This window comes from Notolabrus celidotus, chromosome 6 (assembly GCF_009762535.1).
Source record: "Notolabrus celidotus isolate fNotCel1 chromosome 6, fNotCel1.pri, whole genome shotgun sequence".
Taxonomy (NCBI): domain Eukaryota; kingdom Metazoa; phylum Chordata; class Actinopteri; order Labriformes; family Labridae; genus Notolabrus; species Notolabrus celidotus.
The window spans coordinates 7,175,004-7,188,837 of record NC_048277.1 but is presented as its reverse complement, the minus strand read 5'-3'; the positions used below and the strand labels follow the sequence as shown (position 1 = coordinate 7,188,837).

The 13,834-nt window shown below is 37.3% G+C and overlaps 1 protein-coding gene across 1 annotated transcript; it reads left to right on the top strand.

The window, feature by feature from the left end:
* The first annotated feature begins 631 nt into the window (after window positions 1–631).
* atp6v1e1a (ATPase H+ transporting V1 subunit E1a) lies at window positions 632–12,782 on the top strand. Its single transcript, XM_034685313.1, has 9 exons — window positions 632–817; window positions 3,139–3,204; window positions 3,290–3,399; window positions 5,289–5,355; window positions 5,492–5,581; window positions 9,168–9,236; window positions 9,388–9,482; window positions 9,566–9,653; window positions 12,276–12,782. The coding sequence occupies exons 1-9, from the start codon at window positions 785–787 to the stop codon at window positions 12,336–12,338; spliced, it is 681 nt and encodes a 226-aa protein (XP_034541204.1). The 5' UTR covers window positions 632–784; the 3' UTR covers window positions 12,339–12,782.
* Window positions 12,783–13,834: the final 1,052 nt, after the last annotated feature.

Here is a 13,834-nt window from a genome sequence, read left to right as displayed (position 1 = left end):
ACACGCCCCCTTCACATATCTCAAGAGTCCCAAAATAAGACGAACCAGTAACTCAGATGTTCAAAGATATATTTATTTAAATAATATTAGTGATATTCATGATATTCTGTCTGCAGCTCGAAAATAAAAATGAATTTACCAAAATCCAGCGATGGGTGTGTCTCCTGACGATCTCAATTCTGAGGCCTGTTCACGTGCTCCTCTGATGCTCGGAATTACTACTTGTCGTAGCTGTTCTTTCAAATTTGTTTTTACACACTTTAAATCGTAAAGCAAAAACAATGTGCTCTCTATTAAAATACGGTGTGTAAGTTTTTATAGCTTAAAAATAAAAAATTGAGCAAGCGCCGCCGGTTTATGACAATGAAATTCAGATGGCTTTAAAAAGAAAAGCAGTGAGTGGTAATCAAAGAGTTTGTACGTCACATGAGGAAGCTTGTGTTAACGTGCAAGCAGGGCAATCTTTTCTCTAGCATATCATGTTGTTCTTCCCGTGTATTGTGCAGGGGGGGGGGGGGGGGGGGGGGGGGGCTTTAAATTGAATTTAACATGTATGGAGCTCATTTTTCCGATTGTTGAGACACCACCTGAATGCATGTTCTGTAGTATTTTGAAAGCTGTGACCGGAAGTCCTGCTCCCGTCTCTGAGATAGCTTGACATGATTGTAGCAAGTAGTGCAAAGCGTTTTCTCCTGACAGTGAATGTTTCTCTGGACTGATCAAGAGGTCGAGAAGACTTGTTGTTGTCAAACTTTAATCAACCAGAGGATATTTGGGAGCAGACATGGCGCTCACCGACGCAGACGTCCAGAAACAGGTAAAGAAGAAGGTGTTTAAGTGTCAATGGTTAAAAAGAGTTCTTCGCGTTAAAGTAGCTGAACTCAACAAACGGGCTAAACCTTCAAAAACAGCGACATGCAGGTTTCTGTATCACTCACACCGTTATTGTTACACATGATCACAGTTTACTGTATTTATTTACTGTGTTCCTCACCTACACAGTTAGCAGTCATCTGGTTACTTTTCTTAAGAAGTAAACATTAAAGTGAAAGTTTACTGTAAATATCCAGTCTCTGTTTCTGCAAATTAATATTATAAACACCCTAAAAGTCTTAGCAGCGACTCACTAACACAAGACTCTAACCGAGTATATAAATAAAACCTTAAAACCCTGAGGAGCTGAGTCAATATACTGACCTCATATCTGAAAACAATGAGGATCTCAGATATATGACAAGCATCTCCAATGACTAAATATGTTGTATGAATTACTTTGTTTCTCAAAATGATCAGAAAATGTTCTATAAAATGTGACGAAATATCTAAAAAAAACAACAACTTAGTTCATCAAAGTTACCTCAAATACATGAACTTGTGTCTGATAAGTATTACAACATTTCTCTGTTTGTCGAACAGATGACCTAATATCTCAGATTTGTGAAAACTTCCAACAGTTAATGACTTATTGTCATAAAGTGATGCTAAACTTTCATATCTTAAAGATTTAACATCTCAAATTAATGGATAAATATATCAAACTAATGATTAAGTAACTTTTAAAGTATGACTAAGTTGATCTAAGTCATTTTTAGTACCTCAAATTAATGACTTAGCTGCTCAAAATTACTAGAAATAGTTAAAAGTAAGAGCTTAATATCTTCATTCTTTTTTAGAAACGTCTTAAACATAAACTCATATTTCAAAATCACGAGAAACTGTCTGTAAGTAATAATAACAACAACAATAATACTTTTATTTGTATAGCACTTTTCAATGTAACAAAGTGCTTAACAAAAACAATAAAAACAGACTATAGAAGAAGAGAGGCAATGAAAGCAAACAGAGATAACAGCAGAGAGGTAAAACGTTCAAAATTAGAATACATTCACAGAATAAAAGCTTTACTATAATATCAAGGTGTGTCTTGAGTAGTGAAATAAAATCAGGAACTGATTCTGCGAGTTTGATTTCCTGTTCAACTGTCGGTGGCTCTCCCAGCAGAGGACTGTTGCCTTTAGTTTTTAAGATAAGATAAGATATTACTTTATTGTTACAGCAACCCAGACATAAGTACAATCAAGAAAGAAGTTTCAATAAGTAAAAATAAAATAAAATAAGTAAAAATTAAAATAGATTAATAAAGCTAGAATACAATTTAGATATATACAATGATATATACAATGTTACAAATGGAATTTAAATTAAATAGAAGTAATTACAGGCAGTATTAAAACATTTCAGTAGTAACAGGTTGACATGGTGTGATTATGGTTGGTCATAACAAATTAAGCAATAAATAAAAATAATATGGGTATGTAATATGACCATGAGTTGTAGTTAGAATAACAATGTAATATAACATAATATAATATGGCAAGATAATTATAATACAGTATGTTATGCATTATAAGTGCATTGTGCATTATTAGTGCAGAGCACTGCCAGAGGGCCTCAGACTGGTCCTGGTTTGAGGGGATAACAGCTCAGAAATGATTGAGGGGCGAGTCCGTGTTGTGCTTTAAATGTGATTAAGAGTATCGATGACTTGGTACCTCAAATCATTGACTTAGTTTCTCAATAATCTTCTGAAGAACAAGTGACTTAGGATCTCTAAATAATGAAGAGGTTGTTAATGAGAGAAAGTCTGATTATTTTTAGATACTTCATCATTTTTTTATGAAACTTTTCTCATTGTAACAACTTAAAATTATATCACATATTAAAAATATACCAAACAAATGACTTAGTGTCTGAAGATCAAGATAAACTTTGTTACAGTAACGACTAACTATCTCAAAATTTGAACAACTTTCTGTGAGAGGTGACTTATTGTCTCCAAATAATGACTTTTTTTAGATTCATTTGAAATACCTGGTCATAAATGTAAACATGTATTCATTATTTCAACACACAAGGCTTTATTTAGAGGTATTCTCTTGTGAATTCTGTACATTTTTTTCATGACTTTCAGGCGCCTTTATTTCATTACTCTAGGCAGGGATTGTCTCCGATAGTTTTTGTAATAAAATGTGTATTATCCCTGTTTTTGATTTACATTCAGAGAGCAGACATTGTGTTAAAGGTTTGAACTTAGTGTAACGTTTATGTGAACTGTTTTGTGCTTGTCTCCCATGTCAGATAAAACACATGATGGGATTCATCGAGCAGGAGGCCAAAGAGAAAGTGGAGGAAATCGATGCTAAGGTAAGTGAAGTCCATCCCTTTGCAGTCTTGTGATTCTGTGCAGCGCTGACAGAAACAAGCTTTGTCACCTCCCGTCTGTTTACAGGCCGAGGAGGAGTTCAACATCGAGAAGGGCCGCCTGGTGCAGACTCAGAGGGTGAAAATCATGGAGTACTACGAGAAGAAGGATAAGCAGATAGAACAGCATAAGAAGATGTAAGTATGTGACGAGGCAGTGTGGAGGGATATTATTCTCACATTAACATTCCCTGCAGATCTTCTTCACCTGTTCACTCTTCCTTATTTATCCACACATTAACTTTGAAGTGACACAACCTTCACCAAAACATATGTCAGCTCTACTCTGACTTAAAACACCTCCACAGGCTTTACTGTTATTATTTTCTGGAGCTCAGCTGGGGTATTGATTTCCCTCTTTGTAAGTTCTGATCACTCTGTTAATCTAAATCATTATAAATTTGTATTTAAGACATTATACAAGACTTTTCCATCTTTGACTCCAGAGGGACTGAGAGACAAGCAGGGAAGTAACATCCATAGATTTTTCTACTTGTCAAGTCTGTCAGTCACCTCATGGAGCTGCCACCATGCTGTTTGAGTGTCTCTTTCTCCCCTCTGTTACGGTCCCCATGTTAAACTTTAACCATGCTGACCTGTGTTATCTTTCAGTTGAGCATAGTTACAAATTTGTGACAAACTTTCTGAATCTGTACATGAAGACTCTGAGCTCTAATGTCAACATATCTGCTTCTTACAAGCCAGTAAGCCAATTCTATGTTATATGTGTGTGTCTGCAGTAAATCAGAAGCTGGACAGATCTTCTTTCTAGAGTTTTATCCTCTATATTTATTTTTTGGATGAAATCTGCTTTTTCATGCATGAAAATAAAACTTTGCACACGAGTCCAGTCTTGTCCCAGACTTCTTCAGCTGACCTTGAGGGCTGATAGTCCAGTTTGTTTGGCTGCATTTAATCTTTAAAGTTTAGATTGGGCGGCAGCTTTTCAACTTGAACCAAAGGTAGGCAGAAATATTCAGACAACACAATCCGACATTGATTATCTTCTGAATTGTATCCCTTTATGGATTCTTTCTCAAATACACTACCAGTTAAAAGTTTGTAAACACCTTCTCATTCAAGGGTTTGTATTTATTTTAATTATTTGAAACACTGTAGATTAATACTTAAGACACCAAAACTATGAAAGAACATATATGGAATTACTGAATGAACAGAAAGTGTTAAACAAAGCAGAATATGTTTTATATTTTAGGTTCTGTAAAGTAGCCCCCTTTTTCCTTCATGACAGCTTTGCACACTCTTGGTATTCTCTCAGTCTGCTTCATGAAGTGGTCTCCTGGAATGGTTTCTAATTAACATGAGCCTTGTCAAGAGTTCATTTGTAGAATGACTTGCCTTCTTAATGTGTTTGAGACCATCAGTTGTGTTGTTCAGAGGTAGGGTTAGTACACAATGGATAGCCCTATCTGACTACTGTTGTCATCCAGATTATTTCCTAGTTTTTGATCTCTTCAGTATTAATCTACAATGTTGAAAATAATTCAAATAAATAAAAACCATTGAACGAGAAGTTGTGTCCAAACTTTTGACAGGTAGTGTATATTTTTTAATGTTATTTAAAATTTTAACCTCTTGCAAGTTAAAACATTTAGCAGAGAAACAGAGCATCTCTAATATTTATCTTACATTGCTGGAGTAATCGATCTTTGCAAACTAAATATAACTCAACTCTTAATTCTCTGCATGAACTACAAACATCTTTTAACTTCATCCTTGAAAACTACATGTTTCACATATGTTTTTCTCTGCCTTCTGAAGCAGCCAGAGTCCTCTGCTGGTTCTCACTTTGCAGGTACAGCACCACAGAGCGATGACTTGATCTTTGTCTGTGAGCTTGTTTGTCTTGCAGAATAAACACACTAAAGCCTCTTCAAATCTGAGCTGTGGGAATCAGCATGATACAACTTTCCTTCCACTTCTTCTTTCTTGTCTAAATGCCTCATCTGACTCACGGCTCAGAGCAGCTTTCACTCAGTTGGTAACTTTTCCTCCCCCTTCTGCAGCCAGATGTCCAACCTGATGAACCAGGCGAGGCTGAGGGTGCTGAAGGCCAGAGACGACATGATCGCGGTTAGAGATCAAACCTTGTTTCATACCCATAACCTCACATCCTGTTTGTATTGAATCTTACCGTGTGAATAATACTATCTAGGAGACATCAGTGAGCAAACAGTCTTTTTTTTTTCCACATGTGCTTTTCTCTCAGGACTTACTAAACGAGTCTCGTCAAAGACTTGCAGAGATAGTCCAGGACCCTGCCCAGTACTCAGTCCTGTTGGAAGGCCTGGTGCTTCAGGTAAAAAGTCCCACTGCTCATCACAGCTCATTAAAGTCCAGTATCTCAAATTATCAGAATATTTAATCAGATGAATCTAACAAAGGATTAAGAAATACAGCAGTTTTCAACTTCTGAAAAAGTATGTTCATTTATACACTCAGTAGTCGGTTAGGACTCCTTTACAACAAGTCACTGCATCAATGGGGCGCGGCATGGAGGCGATCAAAGACTACTTTCCCTACAGGGACAATAAAATACATCGTATCATATGGCTCTCAGGTGTTGTTGAAGCACAGACTGCGTTGATAGCGTTCTCCAGCTCGTCTGTGACAGCTGTAGTCTCTATCCTGAAGACGTCTGTGTGTGGTGTCTCTTGATGCTCTGACTCCAGCCTCAGTCCACTCCTTGTGAAGATCTCTAAAGTTCTTCAATCAACTTTTCTTGACAATACTTTCAAGGCTGCAGTCATCCGTGTCTCTTGTGCACCTTTTTCCTGCCACACTTACCTCTTCCAGTCAAATTTCCATACAGCACTCAGCCTAGTGAAATAAGTGATTTGACTGAGAGGTACACACAGACGATCTTTGTTGGTGTAAAATAGCTTCATAGCAATATTTTAGGACTGTACGGTTTTCCCGGTAAATGTATACACGTGTAAACACTGCTGTGGTGATTTGAAATGTTTTTATTTGTATTTAATATGATAATTTTTTCGATTTTTATCGTTTAATTTGACTAAATCAAAGATGGCGACTGAGCTGTTTTTTAAATAATGCTTAAAATCAGTGTTTCTGGGTCACCAGGGAGAGGATAGAACTTTCAGGGAGGTGAAGTCAGAACGTGCAGATGAAAACAAACTGACTCCTGTGTCTGAGTTTGATTTAATGAGAGCTTTCTCAGTCTGTCAGTACAAATATTAGAAGATAAATGAAGCAGAATTAAAGAATCAGAACACAACAACAGCTCAGTGTGGTGAAATAAACTGTTACTGTATTTAAAACCAGAGCTGATGAGTTCAGTCATCTAACAGACATGTTGATGTTTTCATACTGAAAAGTGTACTGAAAGGTTAATAGTTGCTGCATGTAATAATGGTAATAATAATAATTATAATGATTATTAATTGTGATGATGATGATGATTATTATTAATATAACTATTTATATATATTTTTTATGCTTTTAATGTATTTATCTATTATTATTACTATTATTATTAATTGATTAATGTATTATTATTTAATGTTTGGTCTCCCTATTAAATCATTTAGATTACACCCCCACAAATTTTGTTTCGATTACCGTCTCTCACCCAGTTTATCTCAAACTAGTGTCCTATTTGCTGCAATTAAACATACAAAGAGACACACGCCCACACACACACACACACACACACTCTCACACATACACGCACATGTACACACACATAGCTTTCATAATTTAATAGAGTGGTCTAGACCTCCTATGTTTGTAAAAGCGTCTTGAGATAACGTTTGTTTTGATTTGGCGCTATACAAATAAAGATTGATTGATTGATTGATTGATTGATTGATAGTCTTATTCTTTAGACCAAAATGTCTGTTAGTTTTAGTCTTTTTAGACCTTTATGATTTTAGACTTTAGAACTTTATTTGTCCACAATGTGAAAAATTGGCTTCGGCTTCACACAGACAAAGAGACAATACAACATTTGTAGATACAAATATGTGCTACAGTTAGTTATATTAAGAACTTGGTAAAACTAAAAAGTGAAGTTTCAGTTTGATTTTACAATTTAAGAATCTAATAATTGAATTGCTCTTGGAACAAAAGAGTTCTTGTAAACATTCTCCGTGGTTCGTGGCAGTCTAAAACGCCGACCTGAGAGTGTACAGGATGGGACGGGTCACCTGCGATGTTCAAGGCTGTCTTCCTACTAATCTGTACATATCTATCACTGAGTGGAACCTGTGGTTGCCCTATTATCTTGCTGGCTGTATTAACCACTCTTGTCAATTTACCTCTGCATTTGACATCCAAGTGCCCGTACAATGCAATCATATTAAAGAATAAAATACTTTATACTAGATTCTTAGACACCATTTCGAGAATTTTCTGACTGACACCAAAGTCATTTATGTTCCTGAGCAGGTGTAGCCTCTGCATCGCCGTTTTAAAAACATAATCTGTGTTATCTGTGAATTTAATGTAGCTGTCAATATAGGTGCCGAAATATTTAAAACAACTGACCTTTTCCACAGGGTGTCCCATGATTATAAGGGGTTGGCATGAATCAAGAATATTATGTTTACATGTTATAACCATTTTTTAAGTTTTGTTTATGTTTATGTCCAGAGCACTCAACACACACCAGTCCTGGAGGGAAGTCACGTGATTAAAATACTCACTCTCTCCTATAGTGTCCCCTATGCGTAGGAGGCCAACAAGTGCCATATCATCAGCATATTTAAGGAGGCTAAAATCTGGGTATTGGAGTCTAAACTAATTTGTGACAAAATGGTACCTTGTAGTGCTCCTGTATTTAGGTGGGTCAGTTATGGCGCATAACCATTTGAGAATACTCTCTGTGGCATGTCAGACAAAAAGTCTCTGATCCACAGAATAAGACTACCATTGACTTCCAAGTCCAAAAGCCTTGTATAGTTTTATTCCAGTTTAAGTCTTTAAAAACTCCAAACATTTTAGTCTAGTTTAAGTCACATTTTAGTGTTTTATTTTAATATTTTCTCTCTTTAGAATTATTAATGTAGTCGATCAGATGTCGGTACCAGGGTTATACCGAGTGTTAAATCAGCAACATTTTACTCTTTGATCACTTTTACTTGTGTAATATCTTGAAATAATATGTCCCTGCTAAAAAGTCAAAAGAACTCATTCTTGATATGACCACTATGAAGATATTTTGATTCTTTTGATTCAAATAAAAAAGTCATGATCACAAAATAAGGGCTGTGTTGCACTTTTAAGACCAGGGGTGAAAATCATGAATGAAAATGAGACAGAGGCATGGAGGCGGGGAGCTGGTTCACACAGCACTCCTGCTGCAGGTAGAGACCAAGCTAACACTGCTACCACTAAAATAATAAATCAGCCTGTCACAGGACTGCAGCTCTCTTTTATTTTGAAAGATTAGACCCACAGCAGGGGAAATATGGATTTTGAATGTCCGGCATTCCGCCACTAATGTTTTTGTCTTGTTAACAAAAACTAAACATACCTGAGGCACAGTTTTTATCACCAGTGATGTATTTTAACTCATCATAGTCTCATCGCAGTCCTGAAAAATAAGGGTCATTGACGAACATTTATCGTCATTATTTTCCTTAAAGAAATGAACATTGCTTACCCTTCTAATGGTCAATGATCGTCCTCTGGACAGTTTTCAAGTCAGCAGTTCTTCTCATGATTGTGGTTTTATGTTCTGAAGTAGACTGAGAGACATACAGTGTTTAATCTGTTTGAGGTTTACTCAACATGAAATATTCACATTATGTGATGTACATTTTATTAAATAACTGATGGAAAATGTTGAACTTTTTCTTGATGTTCTCATTTTTTGAGCTTCACCTGTTTCTGGTTTCTGAGTTTGTGATTTCATTTTTCAGGGATTTTATCAGCTGCTTGAACCCAAAGTCACTGTTCGCTGCAGAGAGCAGGACGTAGAAATGGTTCAGGTGAGACAAGCTGACTGAAGGTTTGTATGTTGAGATTAATGTGACACCTTGTTTAGGAAAGCTCAGGTAAATGAAAATCCTGTTTGTCTTTCGTTTCATGATAGCCGGCGTAATGTATTTAACTTCTTAGCTTTGTTGTGTTTCTTGTCAGGCTGCAGTCAGTAAGGACATCCCGATCTACAAAGAGGCAGTGAAGATGAACATAGTCGTCAGGATTGACCAGGAACGCTTCCTCCCATCAGCGATGTATGATTATTTCATCTATTTCAACATCAACACATATGTTTTCCTTACATCTTTGTCAAAGGTGTTGACTGTTGTTTTTACAGCTGCGGAGGAATTGAAATGTACAACGATAACGGGAAGATCAAGGTCTCGAACACACTGGAGAGCAGGCTGGAGCTGATGGCACAACAGGTAGAGCAACTTTGATGATGTATCTAAAAACTGATCTTAGCTTATGAACTCAAATGCAAGAAAGGTTTTGTTTTCTTTAAATGCATCTGAAAATGTTGGATTGTCTTATAATCTTGATCCGGACCTTTGAATGTCAATATTTATTCACAACAGTGGATATCATATAGACTAAAGAACAGTGGACAGCGCCACGCATTTGTAAAACAAGTGTAGCCTGGGGGATGAAAGGTAGAGTGAAGGTGTCTGTCTGTAACAAAGTGGGTCAAGTTATTCAACTACTGAGGCAGAGTTATGATGCAGGTTATGAGATATTAGTTATCAATGCAGCAGATACATTAAACAGCTATAACTAAGCTGAAATATGAAGTCACACAGCGTGATGTCAGAAGATGCTGAGCCAAAAAAAACCCCAACTTCTTAAAAGTCAGAGAAAATCTTACAGTGATGCTCAAAGCAGTCACATCCAAGAGACTGACAGGAGAGTGTGTGTGTGAAAAACATGTCAAAGGTTACCATTACTAGAGCCATCAGAGAAACACCGGAAACCACATATACACCTGTTGAAAAATTACGATCTTGGCTTTGGTCGGCACACACTGAACGGGGGTGAATTTTGTGAAGATATTAAGATTACGGGTTTTACCCATTTAAGGACATGACCGACTTAACTGACAGGCGGAAACACTGCAGCTGTTAAGGCTGATTTATACTTCTGCGTTGAATCGATGGCGTACACTACGCCGGGGGTCCGCGTAGCTCCCGTACCTACGCCGAGGCCTACGCACGTAGCTGACGTGCACCTCCTCCAAAATGTAACTCCCCGTAGAGCCGACGCGGACCGCAAGCCCTGTGATTGGTCCGCTCGGCGGCTTTGTCTTTCCCGCATTTACAGCACTTCCGGGATCCCGGACATCGGCCGCACATCGGCCGTGTATTTCATCTCCTCCTCTCTATTCTTCATGTAATCATGTCTGTATGATAAACAGCAACATGTATCAGCTGTAGATTAACATAACACGCTCTGAAACTCTGTGGAAAAGTAAACAGAGATCGTAGCGGGACCGGAAGCAGGCGGCCGGCTATCAGAGAGCACTGCCCTCAGGCGTTTCGGCGGAGAATTGCTGCGCGACACGGACTCACCGACGCACAAGTATGTGGGGCTCATGTCCGCGTCAGCCCCTGCTGCGTAGGGGAGACACAGAAGTATAAATCAGCCTTTAGCGAGGAGGCTCAAAGCCCGCCTCTTTACCTCACACTAGCTTGGTTGAAGTTTGGTTGAGTTCAGCATTTCCAATATGGCTCCCACTGGCGATTGGCTTCAAAACAGCGCTCAGGAACAGATGGGTAACGTAATGGATACTACATCCATTATTTATACAGTCTATGGCTAAAAGCCTTGGAGATCACCTTGAAGGAATACATATGGTTGTTTCTTTAACTGAGACAGATGACCTGATAACTAATAAGTTACAGATTATTTTAATTTGATATGGTAAATACAGGCAACAGAAAAGTTTAATTTACTTGTGATTACTTTTTATTGAATTTTTAAATCTTACACTTTAAAATAAAATATTGAAAACAGTTTTATTCAAAACGTGTTAAACAACATACTGTAACTTGTTAAATTCAATTTGTTTCTATTTTTATTTTGTTGTACAAACAAGATTTTAACTATTTTATATAAACTGGACTTGAAAAGAATTTATTCTTTTACAACCAGGCTTGTTCTTAATTCAGACAGATGATGGCGGTGATGACAAACTAAATGTAGCTTCAACATTTCGCCTGAAGAGAGCAGCAGAGCCCACCAAGAGGTAGAAATTAAAACGTCTGTACACAAGATGTGTGTGTACGGCACACAAGCTTTACACATCTAAGTGGATCTCACAGATTCTATTTACTTTGTGGAGTAGTAACAGATATTACTAATTCATTTATGTGAGAAATTCTACTTCACATATTTATGCTTTGAATTTCTAATTCCTCAGAGTCTAACAGCTTAGAGAAATTAATTTAGATTTTTTTGCATTGTTGTTTTTTTGGGGGGCTTTTTTGCCTTTATTGATAGGACAGCTTGGAGAGAGACAGGAAACATGGGGAGTAGAGAGCAGGGGATGATCGTGCACCTCAGGTAGTTTCTGCTTCCTTCACCGCAGCAGATGAAGTCGATCCAGCAACTCACGACAAAGTGAATTTTCGTGTTATTGAATGATGAGTTCAGATGTGTGCGGAAAACAAAGAAAATCATCCTCTTAGGACAGACCTGCAGGTTCATGTCATCTTTTTACCATGGTTCAACACAAACCTGCATACATAGGGAAGTTAAATGAAGTTAGAAATAAGTAGAGGAACTTTGAATATAGGATGTTAATATGAATAAGTAAACATCAGGCATGACTATTAGCAGCCAATGAAGGTGAAAGTATTGTTTGCATCCATCATTACAGTGCAGACATAGAGGCCATGTGTTTGTTCGTATTAAAGAAACAGTTAACAGAAAGCTATTTTGCCTTTTATGAAACACTGCATTCTCATATATCATGCCTTTTTTATTTATCCAGAGTTTTCCTTTCAATGTCTCTTGTGTATTTCTGTGTGTCCTCACTTCACACCTGACAGATGATGCCTGAAATCAGAGTCAACTTATTCGGTGCCAACCCCAACCGCAGGTTCCTGGATTAACACTGGATTTGCAGAGAGGGCAGCGCGTGCTCAGGTGGAGCATTTAAGGTGACACCAGACCATCACCATAGTGAACAAGAGTCTGTGCAATCACCGACCGGCACTGTGGGTTAAAGACCCTGGCTATCTTCAAGGGGTTCAACAGATGTGTTGAATACGTTTTTATTTTTGTACTAATGAACTGATCAAAATGCAACACGTGCACTTTCATGGCAAGTGTTCTCTGCTTCATCTATCCAGGGTTTCCAAAAGGACTGCTTTAAAGTGAAAGGCATTTTAAAGAGGTGTTCCCTCCTGTCATTTTGGGTAATCTTTTGCGCTTTAACTCTTCTTTAAGGTCACCAAAGATACACTACCAGTCGAAAGTTTGGACACACCTTCTCATTCAATGTTTTTTTATTTATTTTAATTATTTCAACATTGCAGATTAATACTGAAGACATCAAAACTATGAAATAATCTGGTTTTGCCATAATCTGGATTACAACAGTAGTCAAATAGGGCTATCCATTGTGTACTAACCCTACCTCTGAACAACACAACTGATGGTCTCAAACACATTAAGAAGGCAAGTCATTCTACAAATGAACTCTTGACAAGGCTCATGTTAACTAGAAACCATTCCAGGAGACCACTTCATGAAGCAGACTGAGAGAATACCAAGAGTGTGCAAAGCTGTCATGAAGGAAAAAGGGGTCTACTTTACAGAATCTAAAATATAAAACATTTTCTGCTTTGTTTAACACTTTTTTGTTCATTCAATAATTCCATATATGTTCTTTCATAGTTTTGATGTCTTCAGTATTAATCTACAGTGTTTACAATCATTAAAATAAATACAAACCCCTGAATGAGAAGGTGTTTCCAAACTTTTGACTGGTAGTGAACACTTTAAGTTACACAAGTTTTCTACGTCTTTGAATTATGAAATCTTTAAAGAGATCGTTTGTCATGTATGTTTGCCAAATGTTTTTTTCTTACGGACTGTGTCTTTGTATGTGTGTGTGTGTGTGTGCGTGCACGGGCAGAGAAGGGAGATTCACGATTGTCTAAAGCACTTAACATACAAAAGCCAAAGAAATAAATATATGTGACACGGAGACATCTACTTGTATGAGATATCTTTATTTACAGTTTGTAAACAAACAGTTTACTTAGGCTATGGTCTCTCTACAATGAGGAAATGTAGTAGCCTAGTTACTCTAGCCACAAGTCAAAATGTGTTTTGCATTAAAAATGTAAAAAAAAAACTTGAGTGCCACCCAGTGGACTTAAGAAATGGCAAACAGTTGGCAAGACAAGCTGCCATACTTTCTCCATGGGCCTTACAAATATAATTGTCCTCGCTGAATTGGACTCAAGAACCAAATCAATGTTTGAACCCCGCCGTATCCACTGAGCTCCCTTAAGACTTACAGTTTTGATCCTTTACACTATCTGCATTAATAAGGCTTTAATTGCATTCTTGTTTAGTTGTTGTGCGCACATCATTTGAA

Bases quoted from the DNA above. Each gene is read 5' to 3' on its own strand.
- atp6v1e1a (XM_034685313.1), top strand. From the start codon at position 785: ATGGCGCTCACCGACGCAGACGTCCAGAAACAG. The intron at 818-3,138 runs GTAAAGAAGAAG...CTCCCATGTCAG, and splicing joins ACGCAGACGTCCAGAAACAG to ATAAAACACATGATGGGATT. The intron at 9,654-12,275 runs GTAGAGCAACTT...CACACCTGACAG, and splicing joins TGGAGCTGATGGCACAACAG to ATGATGCCTGAAATCAGAGT.